The sequence below is a fragment of the Ranitomeya variabilis genome, chromosome 1, assembly GCF_051348905.1.
Source record: "Ranitomeya variabilis isolate aRanVar5 chromosome 1, aRanVar5.hap1, whole genome shotgun sequence".
NCBI classification, from domain to species: domain Eukaryota; kingdom Metazoa; phylum Chordata; class Amphibia; order Anura; family Dendrobatidae; genus Ranitomeya; species Ranitomeya variabilis.
The window spans coordinates 679,867,317-679,893,554 of record NC_135232.1 but is presented as its reverse complement, the minus strand read 5'-3'; the positions used below and the strand labels follow the sequence as shown (position 1 = coordinate 679,893,554).

The window sequence follows — 26,238 nt, the reverse complement described above, 5'->3', positions numbered from 1 at the left end:
AGTGTAAACTTACTGACGGATTCGCCATTAACTCATTCTGTAGCATGCTATGTACGGTGATGCATATTGTGCCAAATTTTTAGTGAAACCCTATTGCAAAAAATGTTGTTAATTAAACCCAAAACACATGGATTTAGGTGAAATTAAAATTACCCTTGAATATATCCTTATCAATCTCTATGTGAAAAATGGTTGATGACATTTTATGAGTTTTTTTTTTAATCCAATATGGAAGTACGAACTCCCCTTGCCCCAAACTATTGGCTATGTAGTATTGGCAGAAATTACTGATCATGAAATCAATACTTGTGTATGGCCACCATGATGGGTAACAAGCTGGCTAATCCTCTGCTAGTACAGTGGAGAAAAAAGTATTTAGTCAGCGACCAATTGTGCAAGTTCCCCCACTTAAAGGGAACCTGTCACCCAGTTTTTTCAGTATGAGATAAAAATACCGTTAAATAGGGCCTGAGCTGTGCGTTACAATAGTGTATTTTGTGTACCCTGATTCCCCACCTATGCTGCCAAAATACCTTACCAAAGTCGCCGTTTTCGCCTGTCAATCCAGGTGGTCAGGTCAAATGAGCGTGGTGACATCTCTGTTTCTTCCCCCAGATCTTGCTTATTTTTCCGTTGATGCGAAAACGGCGACTTTGGTAAGGTATTTCGGCAGCATAGGTGGGGAATCAGGGAACACAAAATACACTATTGTAACGCACAGCTCAGGCCCTATTTAACGGTATTTTTATCTCATACTGAAAAAAGGGGTGACAGGTTCCCTTTAAAAAAGATGAGAGACCTGTAACTGACATCATAGGGAGACCACAACTATGAGAGTCAAAATGAGAAAACAAATCCAGAAAATCACCTTGTCTGATTTGGCAAGGTTTATTTTGCAAATTATAGTGGAAAATAAGTATTTAGTCATTAACAAAAGTTCTTCTCAATATTTTGTTATATATCCTTTGTTGGCAATGGCAGAGGTCAAACGTTTTCTGTAAGTCTTCATAAGGTTGGCACACTCTGTTGGTGATATGTTGGCCCCTTTCTCCATGCAGATCTCCTCTAGAGAAGTCATGTTTTGGGCCTGTCGCTGGGCAACACGGAGTTTCAACTCCCTGCAAAGGTTTTTTTATGGGGTCGAGATCTGGAGACTAGCTAGGCCACTCCAGGACATATATATTACAGCATGGTCAACCTCAATAAATACTAAAACATAACATTTAATAAGCTTTTTTAAAAAATACACAAACAGCATAAAGAAATCTAAGTGCTCAAAATAACCAGTGCTCAAGTAAAAAAGGGTTTTGGTTCAATCTCACCCATATGAGTATTTCCTTCTCATTTCTTTTTGGCTTATTCTTTTAGAAATAAACCGCATCAGCAGGATGAAGAAGATATAAATATATAGTTATGGGGGGGGGAGCTTAGGGTCTAAATCTCCTTGTCGTGCCCCTGTATATCTCCCGCCCTAACAAGGGCAGTACCCGAATGTCGTCCTGCTCAAAAGGATACCCATGACAAATGTAGCCTCCCTATAGCATGTATACTCCCAACGCGTTTCCTTCCCCGTTACGGGGAATTCATCAGGGGAAATTTTTTGAATAGGCTCAGGAAGTTGCCTGCAATAGCACGTGCAACTTGAAAACCGACTGGTGTAGTCGGTGCCCCTCAATCGGGAAAGTGCTCTCTGTCTTTCCAGGATATGCTGTCCTTAAATAAGTGGTGGATAGTATTCCACTACCACGGCGTCTGACATCACTTCCCTTACTTCATTCATCAAACCCTCTCATTCGTCAGTCACCCACCATGTTTTCACATACCTGCTCATCAGGCGTCTATAGTGCAGGGGCTGCGGTCCGTAAATGATTACTACGCATGCGCTAATAGCGCTACATGTCCCGGTCACGTGACCGCAGGTCCTGTACTCGATCTGCTATTGATCACTGCGCATGCGTGTCTCACACTGCACCTCCCGGTCACCTGACCATAGGTCCTATAATCCAGGACCTTCACATGCTTCTTACGAATTAACTCCTTCGTTGCCCTGGCAGTGTGCTTGGGATCATTATCATGCTGAAAAACCCATCCACGTTTCATGTTCAATGCCCTTGCTGATGGAAGGAGGTTTGCACTCAATATTTCACTATACATGGCCCCATTCATTCTTTCATGTACACGGATCGGTCGTTCTGGTCCCTTTGCAGAGAAATGGCCCCAAAGCATGATGTTGCCACCCGCATGCTTCACAGAAGGTATGGTGTTCTTTGGATGCAACTCGGCATTCTGTCTCCTCCAAACACGATGAGTTTTGTTTCTACCAAACAGTTCTACTTTGGTTTCATCAGACCATATGACATTCTCCCAATACTCTTCTGGATAATCCAAATGCTGTCTAGCAAACTTCAGTCGGGTTCGGACATGTACAGTCTTAAGCAGGGGGGCACATCTGGCACTGCAGGATCAGAGTCCCTGGCTGCGTAGTGTGTTACTGATGGTAGCCTTTGTTACGGTGGCCCAGCTCTATGCAGGTCATTCACTAGGTTCCCCCGTGTGGTTCTGGGATTTTTGCTCACCGTTCTTGTGATCATTTTGACCCCACGGGTGAGATCTTGCATGGAGCACCCGATCGAGGGAGTTTATCAGTTGTCTTGTATGTCTTCCATTTTCTTTTTATTGCTCCCACAGTTGATTTCATCACACCAAGCTGCTTGTGTATTGCAGATTTAGTCTTCCCAGCCTGGTGCAGGGCTACAATTTTGTTTCTGGTGTCCTTCGACAGCTCTTTGGTCTTCACCATAGTGGAGTTTGGAGTGTGACTGTTTGAGGTTGTGGACAAGTGTCTTTTATACCGATAACAAGTTCAAACAGGTGCCATTACTACAGGTAATGAGTGGAGGACAGAGGAGCCTCTTAAAAAAGAAGTTACAGGTATGTGAGAGTCATAAAATCTTGCATGTTTTTAGGTGACCAAATATTTATTTTCCACTATAATTTGCAAAATAAATCTTGCCAAATCAGACAAGGTGATTTTCTGGATTTGTTTTCTCATTTTTGACTCTCATAGTTGTGGTCTACCTATGATGTCAATTACAGGCCTCTCTCATTTTTTTTAATTAGGAGAACTTGCACAATTGGTCGCTGACTAAATAATTTTTTTTTCCCCACTGTATAAACCTACTCATATTTGACGTTTTCTTTTCTGAATGCTGCTCATTTTGGATATTACTATATTTCATGATACATTGAATTATTTGGAAATTATTCTTGCATAGATTTACATTGGGTGTAAGGTATTTTTTTTTTTTTTATTTTGTATTTTTTTTACTAGTTAGATGAGCAAATGAATTCTGCTGAAATATTACACGAGTCTCTGACAGAGAAGCATAAAGATCTGAAGCTGAAATACCAGACGGCATCCGAGGACGAAGACAGGCAGCAAGCGATAAAGAAGGACGTGGCTAAACGGTGAGATTGCGCTTGTTTCATATCAAACATCTATGAATATAAAATCTAGATCCATCAGAATGGACACCGTGCAGGATCCATATGATATGACGACGGGCGTGACACCTAAGGTTTTCTGTGAATAATATACACAGGTGCGTCTCACAAAATTAGAATATCATCAAAAAGTTAATTTATTTCAGTTCTTCAATATAAAAAGTGAAACTCATATTTTATATAGAGTCATTACTAGAGATGAGCAAATATTTCAATGTTCGGTTCGGATTACGTTCGCCAAATTTGCAATATTCGCCGATTAATTTGCTGAACATAGCCAAATGCCATTCATGTCAATGGGAGGCAAAAACAAATGCATGCACAACACCTTATAGCAGCCCCAAATGCTGACAAAACACATCAAATGAGGGACAAACACCAGGAAAGTGGCCTCAATTCACCCTGTGATGCCGCGATCACTAGCAAGTTGGGGAATACTCGCTTGGCAACAGGATAAACGTAGACAGGCACTGTTTTCCACATAAACAGTCTATTTTGGTTTATTCATTAATGTTTATGGAACACAACAGGCACCAATCCACGACATTAGGTTGCAGACTCTAAACATGCTGGACCTTATTCCGTCCAGTTACCATGGATGACTGCACAGTTCATTAACTGACCATCGTCAGTGCTTGCCATCCCCCATCTCTGGGTTACTTTCCTGGAGCTCCTGCTCCACACGCTGACCTCCTGTCAGTGCTCTCTCCTGGGGAAACTCCCCCATATGCAGTGCCATCACTGACTCTGCACATACGGCCTCTCTGTGTTCTGTTCAGGATGTCCATCCCCACTTGGAACTGTCCAACACACAGGCCACCAAATCCATGGCCTCACCATGTGCTCTTCAAGATGTCCGTCCCCACCCAGGACCGTCCAACACACAGGCCTTCCAGGAACTTATGCACGGACCAATCAGGTCCATACATTCTCTAACATGTGACCACACCATGGTCACTTTACGTACTAGTAACCACTCCCATAGGTGGGAGGTGTGTGTGGTTAGTCAGACCCGCCCAGCTCTCGACTAACCCTGTAAGCCTTCCTTTAAAGCTACACAACAATACTTGTGGGACTACAGGTCCCAGAACAACATTATCGTCTTACGGCGCAGAGGATTCTCCTCTGCGACTCATACTGGCCATTTACAATAATGCCGGATGTTGTCTCATCATCACAGTTATGCCTGCGACTGCCATGCATTCTCATGGCCTCAATACGCCTCTGTTCTCATTCTGAGGAGAACATGCAGTGCCCCCTAGCTGTAACAGGGGTCACTGCATCACAACCTACAGTATAAATTGTAGAATGGCACTGCAGCAATCAGCCAGGCATGAGGTTTCGGGGTCTGGGACAGCATTTACAGCCTTCAATTGAACATCACAGTAAGATGAGGTGGGTGAGGGATCGGTGTAGGCCCCCTTTGCTGGTAGCCCTGATACCACATGCAACACCTCTACCTGCTTTCATGCTGAGCCACACTCAGGTGGCACAAATATCCATTTTCTAGAATACCATTGTCAGAAAAATTAAAGCTTAGTAACATGTGTAGTTGAGTCCAAGGAAGTGGAGGCCTGACGGTCTCGGAGGCCTACTGCTACAGGCAACATGCATGAAGGAGACCCAACCAGGAGTGTTCACATTGCCAAAAATTATTGGCAGACATCACCAAAGTGGCATCAATTTCACCACAGTAGAAATAGTATAATAGTGACTGACAGGTCTTCCACTACACCCAATCCAACAGATGGACACCCAACAAGGCGTGTTCACATTTTAAAAAATGAGTGCCTGACACCACCGAAGTGGAATAACTGTCACGAGAATAGAAATAGTATAATTGGGACCGAGACATCTTCCAGTACAGCTAACCCAGCAGATGTAGACCAACCATGACTGTTCACATTTCCACAAATTTGTGTTAGCAGCAGCAGCCACAGCAGCCACACTAAAGATATCACATAGTGCAGTTACATAACATTAATGCATCACACTAAAAAATGCAATATCACCCAGTTGCGTACCTAGGGGGGGGCACCCGGGGCAAGTGCCCCTGGCGCAGTCGGCAGGAGGGCGCAGTCGGGCCACCTAATTCGGCAGTCCGTAATGTCTCCCACGGCGGCTGCATTCTGCCGCCCCCCCGGATTGAGAGTCGGCTGTTCTGTGCCGACTGTCAAGCTGACAGCCGGCACAGAGAAGCTACAGCGCGCCGGCTCCCAACATGTGTGGACATACCGCATGTGTAGCCTGTGCGGCTGCACCGGGGTCCAGCGGAGATGGAGGGGGCCCTTGCAGGGAGGCTGCGGCAGGCAGGGAGAAATCCCTGCAGCTCCGCTGCCTACAAGAGAAAATAGCAGCTGAGCTACAGCGATCTGTCTTCCTGCCCGCGCTTCCTCTCACACAGGCAGCGCCGCTGGATGACGACATCATTCAGCAGCCGGCTGTGTCAGAGGAAGGCGATGAGATGCTGTGGCAGAGTGCGAGGAGAGGTGAGAGGTTGTGTGTGTGTGTGTGTGTGTGTATATATAGAGGTGCTGTGTGTGTTGTGTCTGTGTGTCTGTATAGAGAGGTGAGAGGTGCTGTGTGTGTGTATATATAGAGGTGAGAGGTGCTGTGTGTGTGTGTCTGTATAGGTGAGAGGTGTTGTGTGTGTGTATGTGTATAGGTGAGAGGTGCTGAGTGTGTATTTATGTTGTGTGTGTGTGTATAGGTGAGAGGTGCTGTGTGTGTGTTGTGTGTGTGCATGCGTGCATGCCTAGCGCTGCAGGTAAATGCAGAGGTAAATGGTTTTGTGTGTGTGTGTACGGGGAGGAGAGGCGAGGGCAATGATGGGGCTGAAGGGGAGAGGGCAATAATTGGGATGGAGGGGGAGGAGGAAATGATGGATGTGGTGGAATGAGCAATGATGGAGGTGGCAATGATGGAGGTGGAATGGGCAATGATGGGGGTGGGGGGGAGGAAATGATGGAGGTGGTGGAATGGGCAATGATGGGGGTGGGGGGAGGCAATGATGGAGGTGGAAATTGGAAAGGGCAATGATGGTGGTGGGGGAGAATGCAATGATGGTGGGGGAGGAGGAAATCATGGAGGTGGTGGAAAGGGCAATAATAAGGGGGGAAGAAATGATGGAGGTAGTAGAATGGACAGGGATGGTGGTGGTGGAAAGCACACTGATGATATTGGAGGGGGAGAAAATGATGGAGGTGGTGGAATGGGCAAGGATGGTGATGGCGACGGAAAGGACAATGATGATGGTGGTGGAAAGGGCAATGATGGGGATGGTGAGGGAAGAGAAAATTATGGATGTGGTGGAAAAGGCAATGGAGGAAATGATGGAGGTGGTGGAATGGGCAATGATGGGAGTGCTGGGGAAGGAGGAAATGATGGAGGTTGTGGAATGGGAAATTATGGGGTGGTGGGGAAGAAAGCAATGATAGTGGTGGTGGAAAAGGCAAAGATGGAGGTGGTGAAGAGAGCAATGATGGGGTGGGGTAGAGGAAAATAATGGGCATATATGAGGAAACAGTACGGGGGAATTTGGGGCATGTATAAGGAAACAATACTGGGGAATAGGGGGCATGTATGAGGAAACAGTACTGAGGAATGGGGGGCATATCTGAGGAAACAGTATGGGGGAATGGGGGGCATATCTGAGGAAACACTATGGGGGATGGGTGCAGACAGTATGAGGAGCGAACGGGGGAATGTATCTGGACACAGTATGAGTAGCGTTGTGAAAAATGTATGTGGACAGAATACGGGGAGCGAGGGTGATGGGATGTGTGCAGACACAGTATGGGGAATCAGGTGAGCAGGCAGTGTAGAAAGTGAGGGGGTAAATTATATGAGGAGACAGTATGGTGAACAGGGGGATGTGAGAGGAGACAGTATGAAGAGGGAGGGGAATATTGTGAGGACACAGTATGGGGGGAGAAAAGTGATTGGGCACAGAATAGAAACTGAGTAGTGGGGGCGTAGCATGGAGGGTCAGTGTAAGGGCACAGCCAGTAGGGGACAGTATACCAGGGAGGGGGAGTGTGATGACAGTACAGTATAAATACTGAGCCCTATAGGGGGACACAGTATGAGAGGACAGTGTGAAGAGGGGCCAGTATGGAAAGGAGAGGTCAGTGTGAAGAGCATGTACCATAAGAGGGACAGTGTGGGGGTCATATTTTGTGCAGACAATATAGTGAGGGGCAATTTTTATTCAGGAGCATTATAATGACACTTATATCTTTAACCCCTTCCCGACCCATGACGCCACGTAGGCGTCATGAAAGTCGGTGCCAATCCGACCCATGACGCCTATGTGGCGTCATGGAATGATCGCATCCCTGCAGATCGGGTGAAAGGGTTAACTCCAATTTCACCCGATCTGCAGGGACAGGGGGAGTGGTACTTAAGCCCAGGGGGGTGGCTTCACCCCCCCGTGGCTACGATCTCTCTGATTGGCTGTTGAAAGTGAAACAGCCAATCAGCGATTTGTAATATTTCACTATGAAAACTGGTGAAATATTACAATCCAGCCATAGCCGATACTGTATTATCATCGGCCATGGCTGGAAACCCTGATCTGCCCCCCCACCGATCTCCTCCCCAGTCCTCCATCCTGTGCTCCGCTCCCCTCCGTCCTCCTGTCCGCTCCCCCGTCCTCCTGTCCGCTCCCCCCGTGCTCCGATCCCACCCCCATGCTCCGATCACCCCCCCGTGCTCCGATCCCCCCCCCTCATACTTACCGAGCCTCCCGGTGTCCGTCCGTCTTCTCCACGGGCGCCGCCATCTTCCAAAATTGCGGGCGCATGCGCAGTGCGCCCGCCGAATCTGCCGGCCGGCAGATTCGTTCCAGCTACATTTTGATCACTGTGATAAAACCTATCACAGTGATCAAAATTAAAAAAATTGTAAATTAACCCCCCCTTTATCACCCCCATAGGTAGGGACAATAATAAAATAAAGAAAATATTTTTTTTTTCCACTAGGGTTAGAACTAGGGTTAGGGTTAGGGGTAGGGTTAGGGGTAGGGTTAGGGGTAGGGTTAGAACTAGGGTTAGCGTTAGAATTAGGCTATGTGCACACGGTGCGGATTTGGCTACGGATCCACAGCGGATTGGCCGCTGCGGATTCGTAGCAGTGTTCCATCAGGTTTACAGTACCATGTAGACCTATGGAAAACCAAATCCGCTGTGCCCACGGTGCGGAAAATACAGCGTGGAAACGCTGCGTTGTATTTTCCGCAGCATGTCAATTCTTTGTGCGGATTTCGCAGCGTTTTACACCTGTTCCTCAATAGGAATCCGCAGGTGAAATCCGCATAAAAAACACTGGAAATCCGCGGTAAATCCACAGGTAAAACGCAGTGCCTTTTACCTGCGGATTTTTCAAAAATGGTGCGGAAAAATCTCACACGAATCCGCAATGTGGGCACATAGCCTTAGGGTTGGAATTAGAGTTAGGGTTGGAATTAGGGCTAGGGTTGGAAATAGGGTTAAGAATAGGCTTGTGGTTAGGGTTATGGTTAGGGGTGTGTTGGGGTTAAAGTTGTGGTTAGGGTTGGGGTTAGGGTTAGGGTTAGGGTTGGGATTAGGGGTGTGTTGGGGTTAGGGTTGTGATTAGGGTTATGGCTAGAGTAGGGATTAGGGTTAGGGGTGTGTTGGGGTTAGTGTTAGAGTTAGAATTGAGGGGTTTCCACTGTTTAGGCACATCAGGGGTCTCCAAACGCAACATGGCGCCACCATTGATTCCAGCCAATCTTGCGTTCAAAAAGTCAAATGGTGCTCCCTCCCTTCCGAGCCCTGACGTGCGCCCCAAACAGTGGTTTACCCCCACATATGGGGTACCAGCATACTCAGGACAAACTGGGCAACAATTATCGGGGTCCAATTTCTCCTGATACCCTTGCGAAAATAAAAAATTCAAAGGGAAAATAAACTCCAAGTAAATGTGGCGCTAAGCACCTACGGATTTTTTGAATGCATCCACTTCAAGTGAAAAATGTTAATAAAAATTCATTTATTTTCTCAAAATAATAATAAAAAAAGATAAAATATATTTGTAAAATATTTTTAAAATACAGTACTGTATTTTAAAAATATTTTACAAATATATTTTATCTTTTTTTATTATTATTTTGAGAAAATAAATGAATTTTTATTAACATTTTTCACTTGAAGTGGATGCATTCAAAAAATCCGTAGGTGCTTAGCGCCACATTTGCTTGGAGTTTATTTTCCCTTTGAATTTGCCACCTATGTGGATCCGAAGCAGGATCAACACATAGTTCTCCAAAGTGAGCTGCACACCTTATTGGATTATCCAACATACGGAGAAGAGTTGCCTAAAGAATTGATTCCTTGAGAATCTCAACGTGCATTTCTTACCGATAGAAGGTGAGCATAACCACAACTAAAATAATTTTTTAACTGTTGGTAAAATTGTATTACACTCAGAGGAAGCACCGCACTTGTCTCTTTTTTTCCCTCTTTCCCTATACCAGGGTATTTCTAAAGAAAATACAAAATTGCTTGCTAAAACATAATTTTAGAGGAATGAAAAATTATTTTTTATTTTCACGGCTCTGCGTTATAAACTTCTGTGAAGCACTTGGGGGTTCAAAGTGCTCACCACACATCTAGATAAGTTCCTTGGGGGGTCTGGTTACCAAAATGGGGTCACTTGGGGGGGGGGGGGGTTCTACTGTTTAGGCACATCAGGGGCTCTGCAAATGGAATGTGATGCCTGCAGACCACTCCATCAAAGTCTGCATTTCAAAACGTCACTACTTCCCTTCCGAGCCCCGACTTGTGCCCAAACAGTGGTTTACCCCCACATATGGGGTATCAGTGTACTCAGGACAAACTGGGCAACAACTATTGGGGTCCAATATCTCCTGTTACCCTTGTGAAAATAAAAAATTGCTTGCTAAAACATCATTTTTGAGGAAAGAAAAATGATTTTTTATTTTCACGGCTCTGCGTTGTAAACTTCTGTGAGGCACTTGGGGGTTCAAAGTGCTCACCACATATCTAGATAAGTTCCTTGGGGGGACTAGTTTCCAAAATGGGGTCACTTGTGGGGGTTTCTACTGTTTAGGCACATCAGGGGCTCTGCAAATGGAATGTGACGCCCGCAGACCACTCCATCAAAGTCTGCATTTCAAAACGTCACTACTTCCCTTCCGAGCCCCGACTTGTGCCCAAATAGTGGTTTACCCCCACATATGGGGTATCAGTGTACTCAGGACAAACTGGGCAACAACTATTGGGGTCCAATTTCTCCTGTTACCCTTGTGAAAATAAAAAATTGCTTGCTAAAACATCATTTTTGAGGAAAGAAAAATGATTTTTTATTTTCATGGCTCTGCGTTATAAACTTCTGTGAAGCACTTGGGGGTTTAAAGTGCTCACACATATCTAGATAAGTTCCTTTGGGGGGTCTAGTTTCCAAAATGGGGTCACTTGTGGGGGGTTTCTACTGTTTAGGCACATCAGGGGCTCTGCAAATGGAATGTGACGCCCGCAGACCACTCCATCAAAGTCTGCATTTCAAAACATCACTACTTCCCTTCCAAGCCCCGACTTGTGCCCAAACAGTGGTTTACCCCCACATATGGGGTATCAGTGTACTCAGGACAAACTGGGCAACAACTATTGGGGTCCAATTTCTCCTGTTACCCTTGTGAAAATAAAAAATTGCTTGCTAAAACATCATTTTTGAGGAAAGAAAAATGATTTTTTATTTTCATGGCTCTGCGTTGTAAACTTCTGTGAAGCACTTGGGGGTTCAAAGTGCTCACCACATATCTAGATAAGTTCCTTGGGGGGTCTAGTTTCCAAAATGGGGTCACTTGTGGGGGTTTCTACTGTTTAGGCACATCAGGGGCTCTGCAAATGGAATGTGATGGCCGCAGACCACTCCATCAAAGTCTGCATTTCAAAACGTCGCTACTTCCCTTTCGAGCCCCGACTTGTGCCCAAACAGTGGTTTACCCCCACATATGGGGTATCAGTGTACTCAGGACAAACTGGGCAACAACTATTGGGGTCCAATTTCTCCTGTTACCCTTGTGAAAATAAAAAATTGCTTTCTAAAACATCATTTTTGAGGAAAGAAAAATGATTTTTTATTTTCATGGCTCTGCGTTGTAAACTTCTGTGAAGCACTTGGGTGTTCAAAGTGCTCACCACATATCTAGATAAGTTCCTTGGTGGATCTAGTTTCCAAAATGGGGTCACTTGTGGGGGGTTTCTACTGTTTAGGCACATCAGGGGCTCTGCAAACGTAACATGTACCCGCAGACCATTCCAACAAAGTCTGCATTCCAAAACGTCACTACTTCCCTTCCGAGCCCCGGCATGTGCCCAAACAGTGGTTTTCCCCCACATATGGGATATCAGCGTACTCAGGAGAAACTGGACAACAACTCTTGGGGTCAAATTTCTCCTGTTACCCTTGGGAAAATTAAAAAATTCTGGGCTAAAAAAATATTTTTGAGGAAAGAAAACACATTTATTATTTTTACGGCTCTGCGTTATAAACTTCTGTGAAGCACTTGGGGGTTCAAAGTGCTCACCACACATCTAGATAAGTTCCCTTGGGGTTCTAGTTTCCAAAATGGGGTCACTTGTGGGGAGTTTCTACTGTTTAGGCACATCAGGGGCTCTGCAAGTGCAACGTGACGCCCGCAGAGCATTCCATCAAAGTCTGCATTTCAAAACATCACTACTTCCCTTCCGAACCCCGACGTGTGCCCAAACAGTGGTTTACTCCCACATATGGGGTATCAACGTACTCAGGAGACACTGGACAACAACTTTTGGGGTCCAATTTCTCCTGTTACCCTTGGGAAAATAAAAAATTGTGGGCTAAAAAATAATTTTTGAGAAAAGAAAAATTATTTTTTATTTTCATGGCTCTGCGTTATAAACTTCTGTGAAGCACTTGGGGGTTCAAAGTGCTCACTACACATCTAGATTAGATCCTTGGGAGGTCTAGTTTCCAAAATGGGGTCACTTGTGGGGGAGCTCCAATGTTTAGGCACACAGGGGCTCTCCAAACGCGACATGGTGTCCGCTAAAGATTGGAGCCAATTTTTCATTCAAAAAGTCAAATGGCGCTCCTTCCCTTCCGAGCACTGCCGTGCGCCCAAACAGTGGTTTACCCCCATATATGAGGTATCAGCGTACTCAGGACAAATTGGACAACAACGTTCGTGGTCCAGTTTCTCCTTTTACCCTTGGGAAAATAAAAAAAATTGTTGCTAAAAGATAATTTTTGTGACTAAAAAGTTAAATGTTCATTTTTTTTCCTTCCATGTTGCTTCTGCTGCTGTGAAACACCTGAAGGGTTAATAAACTTCTTGAATGTGGTTTTGAGCACCTTGAGGGGTGCAGTTTTTAGAATGGTGTCACTTTGGGGTATTTTCAGCCATATAGAACCCTCAAACTGACTTCAAATGTGAGGTGGTCCCTAAAAAAAATGGTTTTGTAAATTTTGTTGTAAAAATGAGAAATCACTGGTCAAATTTTAACCCTTATAACTTCCTAGCAAAAATAAATTTTGTTTCCAAAATTGTGCTGATGTAATTAGTAAACTGTGAGAGGCCAAATGAAGAAGTTAGAGAAAGAAGATGAGAGGCAGATTGGGAGAGGGGATCATTGATGGGGATGTTAAAGTCTCCCATGAAGAGGGTAGGGATGTTACAGGATAGAAAGTGAGTAAGCCAGGTGGCAAAGTGGTCTAGAAACAGGCGGGAGGAGCCAGGAGGGCGATAAACAACCGCCACCCGCAAGGAGAAGGGCTTAAAGAGTCTGATGGCGTGGACTTCAAAGGAAGGAAATGTAAGTGAGGGAACCGGGGGGATGACGTGGAAAGCACATTGTGATGAAAGGAGCAAACCAACACTCCCCCCTGTCTGTTCTCAGGTCTGGTGGTATGTGAAAATTTCAGCCCACCAAACGAGAGAGCGGCAGCGGCGGTGGTGTCTGAGTGCTTGATCCAGGTTTCTGTAATAGCCAGAAGGTTAAGGGAATTAGAGAGGAAAAGATCGTGAATGTAAGTTAGTTTGTTACACACAGACCATGCATTCCAGAGAGCACAGTGGAAAGCGATAGAAGGCATGCACTGGATGTTAATAAGATTAGCAGGATTTCTATATGCAGCTGGAGGAGAGTAATGTATGCTGGTGGAGGGGGGCCAGGGTTGGGGGAAATGTCACCTGCAACTAGTAAAAGGAGAAAAAACTGCGGAACTGTGGGCTGGCTGCAGTGCTGTGAGAGGGCGGAGTACGGTGAACTGGACAAACTGCTGGACCATGAGAGAGGTGCAGGTTGAGAAGTTACTGTGGATTGAGAAACTTGTGATGTGATCGTTCTCTGAGATCAGTGAAAAACAGTAGGCATGTCTCCTTCCGTTACAGCTGAAGGTGGCCTCTTAGGCTACTTTCACACTAGCGTCGGTACTGGGCCGTCGCCATGCGTCAACCCGACGTACCGACGCACGTTTTTCAACGCATCCACTGCCCATTGTAATGTCCGGGGAGGAGGGGGCAGAGTTTAGGCTGCGCATGCGTGGTCGAAAATGGCGGAGACGACGCACAAAAAAAGTTACATGGAACTTTTTTTGTGCCGACGGTCCGCCAAAACACGACGAATCTGTCGCACGACGGATGCGACGCGTGGCATTCCATCGCAAAGCGTCGCTAATGCAAGTGTATGGAGAAAAAACGCATCCTGCGGGCAACTTTGCAGGATGCGTTTTTTCTCCTAAACGAAGCATTGCGACGTGTGTCACACGACGCAAGTGTGAAAGTAGCCTAAGTCAGCATGACTGGAGTAGGTAAAGAACCCGAGGGTCTGCGGTTGAAGACCTGCATCTCAATAGTTGGCACTGTAACAGAGGAGAAAGAAGCAGCAGATGCGATTGATGGGGAGGCTGATGATTGTTGAGGTCTGCTGGTCAGCATTTTTTGCGCAGTGGGATTCCCACAGTAAAGCATGTTGATTGCGCATGTGAAGATTCATACATGTAATAGTCAAATTATTGCACTTTTTACCTCAACTCGTTTTTTTGGGCAAGGTTGGCAGATTACGTGAGTTGGCTCATCCTTTGCAGTGTCAAAAATAACACAGTCTAGGCAACCCTTGCCACCCCTGTGAGCTGCAGACCTGCAGATGCTGCTGGTCAGAGGCACAGTTGTGGCTGAGGATGCATCACCTGTGATGGCTGCCTCGCTACTTCTCTGCGATGTATGGCGCAATGTAACCTCCTCCTCAGATGACCTACTCAGCTGTGTGCCTCTATGTTCACGCCAACTGCGTTCTAATGGACCGTACTTCGTCCTGCTCCGGATCCAAGCTAAAAAAATTTGGGGCATCGGTGCAGATTTCCCCCTCTTGACTCTGCAAAGCTTTTGAGTACACTTCTGATGAACATGGCATAGAGTGTGTGAACAGCTCTTCAGAATCACCCATCTGTGATTGGGTGCAGTCAGTTGAACGTTTGGATAGTTGGGACGGGGGAAGCAAGGGGAATTTGGGTGCCACATCTGTGGACTGTACTGGGTGTGATGTTGAGGTGGAGGAAGAGGAGCAGAGGCCACTTGAGCTGCACTTTCCAATTACTCGAGTACATGCTCTTTCTGGGCATCATCAACAAGGCGTACCGCTGTGCGGCTGCCAAAGAAAAGTGGTGGTGTAGCCTGTTCAGTAACATAAGTTGTCAGTTGTCTTTCCATAGGATGTGACGTTGCTTCACTAGTGTTTTCACCAACATTACTACCTACCCCACGTACACCTTGAACACCAAGCCTAATTCCCCTTCCACCACAGCCTCACTTTTTTCTAGTCATGTTGCTCAGATAGTGTGGTAGGAGCACAGTATTAACAGCCAAAAATTAGATTTTAAATTCTGCACCACCTCTGCAAACAGCTGAATTTCAACGACCGTAAATTCAAAGTTGAATTATGGCGTGCTGTAGTGTTAGTCACAGAAAAAAAAATTGTTTGAGTGTGGATGAGGCCTGCATGACAAAGTTATGCTACAAACAATTTTAAAGTCAGGTCCCTTACTGTATGACGCTAATAACAGAAGACTTTTTTTATGGCCTATGGATCAGGCCTCTACAGCTTAATTTCAACCCAAACAAATGACAAAGTGTGATACGGCAGGTTTTGCAACTGAAAACTGATATATATATATATATATATATATATATATATATATATATATATATATATATATATATACATATATATATTATGTGCCTTAGGTCTGCAGACAGTTTTGTACAGCAGGCTGTTTTTAATATTTTTTTTTCACTAGCTACATGTGAATTAGAATGCTAAACTCGTGCATGGATCACAATAGAAGCAGTGCTGGTAGGTAAATTTAAGAGCCACACTGGACAGTAGCTCGCTACACTATCTGACTGATTTAGAACCACCTATCTAACTAGCTAAAATGTGGGATACAGCTTGCTTTTTCACATTTAGCTGCTGAAAAAAATATTATTTGGAATGCTATACTCGTGCATGGAGCACTATAGAAGCAGTGCACAACACACTTGTAGGACATGTGCCCTGCTGGCTTTGTCTGTGGACCTCTGTAATGGCCCAAATAAAATGCGGGAAGGTACATTTTACAGCCAAACTGGACAGTATCTAGCTACACTATCAGACTGATATACAATTGCCTAACTAACTAGGTAAAATCTTGTTGTTAACAGTGGCAATGTCAGGAGCAGCCTCTCTGCACTGTTACAGTGTCAATATGGCGCTAAAACAAGATGCCCGCTATTTATATGGAGAGGGACATGTGATTTCGGCGGCCAATGACACAAACCGTAGTGTCAGGACATTGTGGGTGTTTCCTGCGCCCTGATTGGCTAGTTGCAATGTGCACACATAAAGTTAGGAAAAAATAAATAAAAATTACTTACTAATAACTGGTACCGCGCTTAGGTTATACAGGTGGCCTATGCCTGATCATCGGAGTACAATAAACCTGAATATGTTGGTGAGTGTACCTCCCCCTATAAACAACAGTGCACTATAGGTGCTACTAGAGGCCACCAATGCGACCTAGAAGTACTGTATCACACACCCTACACCTGCCAACCCCGTGTGTGCGGGTGGATTCAACACAGGTACATGCGACGACCAAAAAACACAAGTGGACCGAAATCCCTTACCATGTGCTGTAACTGTTTGGGCTCTCTGCTGTTCCTGGTAAGTATCCCTGGGGATGTGTGATGTTCCGCAAGTGCTGCGGTGGGTACGACCAGGAAGTATTCTTGGGAGTGGTGGCCAAGGAGTGGGGTCCACAGGCGTACGGGCAAACGGGGCTAGGATTGGATGCCGCTACTGAGTGCAGAGCCAGGTAACGTCCCGGCCGGAGGCGCTCCTGGTTGCACTAGGAAGTAAAGATGGCCGACGCTGACAAGCAGCGTGTGACGTCACAGGCCTATGGAGCCTCACTAGGATCAAAAAGACAAACCTACGCGTTTCGAAGGGTTAACGCCCTTCTTCATCAGGGTTACAGTTCCTGTTGAGAGCTCCTATGCTATATATACCTTTACCAGCCCTATAAGTCCGCCCCCTGCAATGAACTGACCACTTCAGTTAAAATAATGATCGGTAGCACAAAATGACACCACATTAGTGTATCCTACCACCCATATATTTATAGTTCTGGGCTGTCAGATATTAATCCTTATTGGAGATGTTTTCTTGCATGCAATTACGTATGCCCCAAGAGAATATACTATGTGCAAAAGAAAAAACTTTTTATATAAATACACACATATGTAAAAATGTGTACATATACACATACGCACAACCATAAATAAAAAATGTTTAAAAAATATAACTTTATTATTAAAACCTATTAAAATATGCTACAATACCCTAGCACAACTACAAAAATTTTAAAAAAGCTTAAAAAATGTAAATATCACGCCCTGTCCTCATAATACTAAAAATACTACACGATTTATGAGTATAGAACATATATAAGCCTGTATGCGTGGTTACAATCTTGCACACCCCTATCTCCATTATACGTGCGTTTAACTGCACAGAGATTGTGTATAGCATTTAGCAGTATGTACTATATTACCCTCCCTGAGAGGGGATACCATCCATCGTTATATTTGAAACCTCAAAAGGCATTTTATAGCTATATGATACATATAATGTTCCACCTATCCCATTAAAATGCATATAATTCAAAATCATGGTTCAGGCCCCTAGGGGTAAGGCAGTCTAGTCTGAATATCCATTCCGACTCTACTTTAGACATTTGTTTCAGGAAGTTTCCCCCCCTCAGATTTTGCCGTACTTTTTGTATTCCACAAAATTGTACATCCTTTATATTCCCATTATGTACCTCTTTAAAATGGCGGGATAGGGGATGACCCAGGAATCCCTTATGAATGTTCTTTAGGTGCTCCTTGATACGTACCATTAATTTTCTCTTTGTTCTGCCCACAGAACATTCATAAGGGATTCCTGGGTCATCCCCTATCCCGCCATTTTAAAGAGGTACATAATGGGAATATAAAGGATGTACAATTTTGTGGAATACAAAAAGTACGGCAAAATCTGAGGGGGGGAAACTTCCTGAAACAAATGTCTAAAGTAGAGTCGGAATGGATATTCAGACTAGACTGCCTTACCCCTAGGGGCCTGAACCATGATTTTGAATTATATGCATTTTAATGGGATAGGTGGAACATTATATGTATCATATAGCTATAAAATGCCTTTTGAGGTTTCAAATATAACGATGGATGGTATCCCCTCTCAGGGAGGGTAATATAGTACATACTGCTAAATGCTATACACAATCTCTGTGCAGTTAAACGCACGTATAATGGAGATAGGGGTGTGCAAGATTGTAACCACGCATACAGGCTTATATATGTTCTATACTCATAAATCGTGTAGTATTTTTAGTATTATGAGGACAGGGCGTGATATTTACATTTTTTAAGCTTTTTTTAAATTTTTGTAGTTGTGCTAGGGTATTGTAGCATATTTTAATAGGTTTTAATAATAAAGTTATATTTTTTAAACATTTTTTATTTATGGTTGTGCGTATGTGTATATGTACACATTTTTACATATGTGTGTATTTATATAAAAAGTTTTTTCTTTTGCACATAGTATATTCTCTTGGGGCATACGTAATTGCATGCAAGAAAACATCTCCAATAAGGATTAATATCTGACAGCCCAGAACTATAAATATATGGGTGGTAGGATACACTAATGTGGTGTCATTTTGTGCTACCGATCATTATTTTAACTGAAGTGGTCAGTTCATTGCAGGGGGCGGACTTATAGGGCTGGTAAAGGTATATATAGCATAGGAGCTCTCAACAGGAACTGTAACCCTGATGAAGAAGGGCGTTAACCCTTCGAAACGCGTAGGTTTGTCTTTTTGATCCTAGTGAGGCTCCATAGGCCTGTGACGTCACACGCTGCTTGTCAGCGTCGGCCATCTTTACTTCCTAGTGCAACCAGGAGCGCCTCCGGCCGGGACGTTACCTGGCTCTGCACTCAGTAGCGGCATCCAATCCTAGCCCCGTTTGCCCGTACGCCTGTGGACCCCACTCCTTGGCCACCACTCCCAAGAATACTTCCTGGTCGTACCCACCGCAGCACTTGCGGAACATCACACATCCCCAGGGATACTTACCAGGAACAGCGGAGAGCGCAAACAGTTACAGCACATGGTAAGGGATTTCGGTCCACTTGTGTTTTTTGGTCGTCGCATGTACCTGTGTTGAATCCACCCGCACACACGGGGTTGGCAGGTGTAGGGTGTGTGATACAGTACTTCTAGGTCGCATTGGTGGCCTCTAGTAGCACCTATAGTGCACTGTTGTTTATAGGGGGAGGTACACTCACCAACATATTCAGGTTTATTGTACTCCGATGATCAGGCATAGGCCACCTGTATAACCTAAGCGCGGTACCAGTTATTAGTATATATTTGTCTCTCACAGAATTGGCACATGTTCTGAGGTTACCAGCAGCTGGGTTATTACGATAGGCATCCATTTAGACGCCATAGTCATTAGTGTAGAGCGCCGGTGACAATATTTGTTTATAAATAAAAATTACTGTTTACATGAACGCCGCTTCTCTGAGCTCTGCAAACCCCCACCCCTCATCAAACACGTGCCAAACGCTCATGATACACCACCTTTATCGTTGCTAAAGTGCGGAAAATATTTTTGTGGCAATGCAAATATTTTCCCGCACTTTTACTGAATGTTACGGATTTTTACAGATTTTATAAAATTTTGCTCGGCTTTCCGATGACAAATCCGAACGTGCCATATTCGTGCCGAATTTGTTTGGAGATCGTTTTCCGAACAAATTCGCTCATCACTAGTCATTACTAGTGAGTGATCTATTTCAAGTGTTTATTTCTGTTAATATTGATGATTATGGCTTACAGCCAATGAAAACTACAAAGTCATTATCTCAGTAAATTATTATAATTAACAAAAATACCTGCAAAGGCTTCCTAAGCATTTAGAAAGATCCCTTAGTCTGTTTCAATAGGCTCCATACTCATGGGGAAGACTGCTGACTTGCCAGATGTCCAGAAATCAGTCATTGACACACTCCACATCAGAGGTGTCAAACTGCATTCCTCGAGGGCCGCCAACAGGTCATGTTTTCAGGATTTCCTTGTATTGCACAGGTGATAATTTAATCACCTGCCCAGAATGATTCCAGCACCTTGTGGAATGCTAAGGAAATCCGGAAAACATGATCTGTTGGCGGCCCTCGAGGAATGCAGTTTGACACCTCTGCTCCACATGGAGGGTAAGCAACAAAAGCTCATTGCTAAAGAAGTTGGCTGTACAGTAAAGAAGCAGCGGTATAGTAAGCGCTGTTCCCCAGCGCCCGGTGCTGAAGACAGCTCTCGTCATTCTCCCCTGCTCAGCCAGAGATCAGCGCAGAATGATGAGAGTTGTATCGAAGTGAAAACAATGACACCAGGCAGCACTGATGGGACTATTACTCCCATCAGCCTACACCTGCTGCCGCTAATAACAGTAGCAGCAGGAGCAACTGATGGGAGTATTCATCAACCGGCTCCTGCGCTGTAAATAATTTTTTTTTTTTTTTTAAATCCATCTTGGGTTTGCCTCTATTTTCTATAACCCGCCAGGCAAAACTCACAGCTGGGGGCAACAACCCTCTGCTGTCACATTCAGCAAGGCTAATTATCAAGAATAGAGGGGTCCCCATGCTTTTTTTTTTAATTATTTAAATAAATAATTTAAAAAAAGGCGTGGGGTTCACTCCATTTTTGACAACCAGCCTTGCTAAAGCTAACAGCTGGTGGATGGTATTCTCAGGCTGGTAAGGGGCCATTGATATAGGCCCTCCAGCCTAAAAATAGCAATCAGCAGCTGCCCAGAAGAGGCGTATCTATTAGAAGAATAGAAGATCTTCCCTCTTGCCCTGTAGTAGTGGCAAGTGGGGTTCATATTTGTGGGGTTGATGTCACCTTTGTATTGTCAGGTGACGTCAAGCCCCCGGCTTAGTAATGGAGAGGTGTCTTTTATTAGCGGCAGCAGACATAGGCTCATGGGAATAATAGTCCCATCAGCCGACTGCTGTCATTGTTTTTTTTTTTTCACTTGAATACAACTCTCGTCATTCTCCTCTGAGCGCCGGCAGAGCAGGGGAGAATGATGAGAGCTCTTCAGCACCTGGGAAAAGTGCTTACTGTAGTGTTTCTTCCCTGGCGCCCGTCCATGTGGTACTGATGCCACACACATGTGCCGCAAGTATTACACATATGGACACTGACATATCCGCTACTGGAAAGAACAGGATGTGTGAAACCGGCCTTAGGGTTGATTTAGACATCAGCATATTGGACTACGGTGCATGGACTGGCCATGGGTCTCCCGACCCAAGAGTGACAGCTGCATGTATTTCTGCAATACTGTCACTCTCAGGTTGGGAGACCCGCAGCTAGTCCATGCTTTGCAATTCGTGCTTGGACCGTGCTGTATAGACATCTGAATTAGCCCATAAAGGGAGTCTCTGTTTCAAACCTTAAAAATATACGGAACCGTTTAAGCTAAGTAAGGCCTCTGTAATGAATAATTAAGACACAATGTGATACAAGGTGAAGGAAAAAACACAGGACTGATTTTCACATTATTATATTTTTTAAAGACTTGAAACATCCAGATCTGCTCTCGACGAGAAACAGGAACTTTTAGGAAAGTTAAAAATGGAACTAGCAGAGATGGAGCGTGACACTGAAACCCTGCTGGAAAGCATGAGGTATGTCATATGGTATTATTAGAAATCCATTTATATTGTCATACACTCGCGATGCATCATTATGTTACTGTATATTTGCAGGATTTCCACCGAGCAGCTCGCCACTCACGTGGAAGAATTCAAGGGAAATCTCACAAACGAACGTCAAAAAAGGTCTGATATGAATATTTTATTTAGATTTTTATATCTTTGCTCGCTTTTTAAAAAATGATTACTATGTATGGATGTTTTCAGTATTTGTATATATCTTGTCTTATAATGCATCTTTTGTAACAGAATGAGCATCCAGATTAAAAAAGATGAAATGACCAAAGAGATGGAGCTTTGGAAACTGTCTGAGGAAAGTTTTATGACTGAAATGAAGAAAAGAGTTCAGCATGGAAATAATAAGAAAGCTTTTTTAACACATGAGGTGAGACCTAAATCCAGGGAGCAAGTGGGATTCCAATTTGGATCTAGAAGCTGCATTGGAAGGCCTCAAATGGGGTTTTCCAGAAATCATGTTTCATAACATGTAAGGCAACAGGGAAATTCAGGTACCATTTTTTTTTATTTTTAAGGGCTATGTGTATAATCTGTGAATACAATGCAGACTACAGGCTGCCACATAACAAATGATTGTCTACATATCTTTTAGACTAACGGCTGGAATACTGTATTGAGCAGCATCCCTCCATAGGTATTGTTAGAAAAGTGAAGAATCTATATGACAGTAATTTTATATAAGAGAATTGCCAAATAATGCTGTAAACCTCACCTTCTGTAAACCTTCCAGTAACTACAGATAAGGCAGTACTGGAAAGGCTTTGTTCACTCTTGCACTTTAATTTTCGTTTATTAATTCAACTATGTCTCACAACCATCGCAAGACAGAACAAAAGAAAGGAAAAGTAAGTAAGTGATACTAAAAAAACAGCTGAAGGGTAAATTTTCAACTAAGTCACATGACTGTGTATACAAAGAGCATGTTAGAGAGGCACGGTCTCTCTGCAGCAAAGATGTTCGGAGGTTCGTCAATCTGAACAACCGCATCTAGAATTGTGGAACAATGTCTGCAAAATGTTCCTTATCGTAAAATTGCAAAGACTTTGAATATCCCATAATTTGCAGTACATAATGTCATCAAATGATTCAGAGATGTCATGTCGGACGCTGTTCAGACCAGGTCGTTCGACAGACAGCGGTAATTCCGCTTTTGACCACTATTTGCTCATTGGCGTCGGCTAGGTTTTGTCCAGCTGTTCCAGGGTTAATTTACCTGATCCTCGGATTGGAAGCTGGGCCATGCCCATGGCCTTTAAATAGTTCTCCGGATCATTGGGCGCCGCCGATTATAGCTTCTGTCTTGCGTTGTTATCTCGGTCTGGAGTGGAGAGCTGGTTGTTGGAGAATCGTTGCTGGTGGTGTATTTTCCTTTGTCTTATTTACTCCTTCCTATATTTGTGTTTATTTTGCCCTGCACATTTATAGTGTATTCCTGAGTGACTGCAGCGTGGTGTATATTTTCCTTTATCCTTGTCTGTGCTAACTGTGGGTATTGGTGTATTACATTCAAAAAAAAAAAAAAAGGGATTTCTTTGTGTTTTGTCATGGATCCCATGACTTCCATAACCCTCCAGTTGGAGGCGCTGTCCCTACAGGTCACGGAGTTGAGGGGGGCAGTACAGCAACAGGGACTAGCAGTATCTAATGTGCTAGCTAGAGCGACAGAAAGAGTTGCTGAGCCTAAATTTCCTTTGCCTGAAAAATTTGCTGGGGAACGCAGTAAATTTGTTTCTTTTCGTGAAGCTTGCAAACTATATTTCCGTATGCGCCCGATCTCCTCGGGTAATGAGGCTCAGCGTGTGGGCCTGGTGTTGTCATTGCTAAGCGGGGATCCCCAAGCATGGGCGTTTTCTTTGCCATCTGATTCTGCTGCATTTGACTCTGTGGAGAGTTTTTTTTCTTCTCTTGGGAAAATCTATGATGAACCTGACAGAATGGCTCTGGCAGAATCTAAGATACGCTCCATTCGCCAGGGGGAGCGAGTAGCAGAGGATTACTGTTCTGAATTCCGCCGCTGGGCGATCGATACCCAATGGAATGATCCAGCATTGCGGAGTCAGTTTATTCATGGGGTTTCTGGAAGGGTTAAAAAAGCCCTTCTGATGTACGAGACTCCTGCTTCTCTAGATTCCGCTATGAGTCTGGTTGTCCGCATTGATCGCCGTCTGCGTCAGGGGGAGCATGAGACACCGCCTGTGGGTGAAGGTTTAGGTTCACGTGAGGTTGCTGCAGGTGAGCCCACGGAGCCTATGCAAATCGCAGGGGTGTCACATGTAAAGCATCGAGCCCCAGAGATCAGGAAGCAGGGAGCCTGTTTTTACTGTGGTAAAGTTGGTCATTTTATTAACATCTGTCCTCTGCTGTCTAAGAAAAACGCAACAGCGGAAAACTTCTAAGCTCAGATGGTGTGGAGGAGACCAATCTGAGCTTATGTATATCCTCCATGGTGGTTTCTCAATGCATGCTCCCTGCTAAGGTTTTTATCGCTGGCAGTGAGCTGCCAATTACTGTTTTTGTGGATAGTGGTTCAGCCACAAATCTCATTGATGAGGAGTTTGCGCGCACAGCAGGTTTTAGGATTGAAAAACTGTCTCATCCTATCCGTGTGGTCACCATCAATGCTGCTCCTCTCTCTCAGGGGGAGATTACTGAATTTGTGGCTGAGGTGAAACTCCACATTGGGGTTCTACATTCCGAGCGGGTTACATGTAAGGTGCTCAGGAATCTTCCTGCTCAGGTGGTTTTGGGTTTTCCTTGGTTGTCCATGCACAACCCGGTAATTGACTGGAAAACTCAGGACATAATTCAGTGGAGCGAGTTCTGCCAGGAGAATTGCCTGGCTACTTGTGTGGCTGCGGTGACTTCAAGCGTTCCGGAGTCACTTCTGGATTTTGTGGATGTGTTCTCTGAAAAGGGTTGCTCAGAGTTGCCGCCACATCGTCCCTATGACTGTTCTATCAGGTTTAAACCAGGGGCCAAGTTGCCTAAAGCAAGGATGTTTAACATCTCCGGTCCGGAGAGACAAGCGTTAAAAGATTATATTGCTGAAAGCTTGAGAAAAGGGCACATCAGGCCGTCATCCTCGCCGGTGGCAGCAGGGTTCTTCTTCGTGAAGAAGAAAGATGGCGGATTACGCCCGTGTTTGGATTTCAGGGAGTGAACCAGATTACGGTTCGTGATCCATACCCGATGCCACTGATACCAGATTTGCTCAACCAGGTGGCGGGTGCTAAGTGGTTTACCAAGCTTGACCTCAGGGGGGCGTACAACCTCATAAGAGTCCGTCAAGGTGATGAGTGGAAAACGGCTTTTAATACCCCTGAGGGTCATTTTGAAAATTTGGTGATGCCTTTTGGGTTGACTAACGCACCTGCAGTGTTCTAACATTTCATCAATGATGTGTTCTCGCATGTTTTGGGGAAATTCGTTATCGTGTACCTAGATGACATCCTCATATATTCTTGCGACCGTGATGCTCATTTAGATCATGTCAGGCAGGTGTTACAGCTTCTCAGAGAGAATAAGCTGTATGCTAAACTTGAGAAATGTGTATTTTCTGTTCAAGAGTTGCCTTTCTTGGGTTATATTGTGTCTGCTTCTGGTTTTAAAATGGACGCCGCTAAGGTGCAAGCGGTGCTGCATTGGGAACGTCCTGATAACCTGAAAGCACTTCAGCGGTTCCTTGGGTTTTCTAACTACTATAGGAAATTTATCAAGGATTTTTCCATCATTGCTAAACCGCTAACTGACATGACTAAAAAGGGTACCAATTTCTCCGTTTGGCCTGAGGCTTTTTCTAAAAACAGTTGTTGCCTTCTCACCAAGCTGCTTGCCTATTGTCCTGTAGCCCATTCCAACCTTGTGCAGGTCTATAATTTTGTTCCTGTTGTCCTTAGACCCCTTTCCTACGTCTGTTTTTTTCTGGTAGCGAAAAAAACAGTATCGGAGATATCAATGTCCTTGTGTGTACTATGTGCGGCACACGTGTGGCAAACGTGTGCCACCCATGTGCTGCATCAGTACCAGACAGACAGCCGCTGGGGAAGTAGCGATACAGTAAGCGCTGTTCCCCAGCGGCTGGTGCTGAAGCCGGCTCTCATCCATTCTCCCCTGCTCTGCTGGGGAGAATGAATGAATGAATGAATGAATGAATGAATGAATGAAAAACCCGACGTGGGGTCCCCTTATGTTTTTAAACCAACCCAGGAAAACTCACAGGTGCGGGCTGCTATTCTCAGGCTGGTAAGGGGCCATGGCTAAGGGGCCTCCCCAGCCTAAAAACAGCAGCCCGCAGCTGCCCAAAAAAGGCGCATCTATTAGACTGTTACTATTACACTTGCCCTGTAGCGATGGCAAGTGGGGTGAT

General features: G+C 44.6%; 1 protein-coding gene across 1 annotated transcript in view; it reads left to right on the top strand.

The window, feature by feature from the left end:
• Positions 1–26,238, top strand: part of CCDC175 (coiled-coil domain containing 175) — a 124,204-nt gene that overhangs the window by 28,156 nt on the left and 69,810 nt on the right. Inside the window, exons 9-12 of the mRNA XM_077265265.1 lie at positions 3,332–3,468; positions 21,717–21,827; positions 21,909–21,980; positions 22,104–22,239. Coding sequence (XP_077121380.1) covers positions 3,332–3,468; positions 21,717–21,827; positions 21,909–21,980; positions 22,104–22,239 — 456 coding nt within the window. The remainder of the gene's footprint in view (positions 1–3,331; positions 3,469–21,716; positions 21,828–21,908; positions 21,981–22,103; positions 22,240–26,238) is intronic.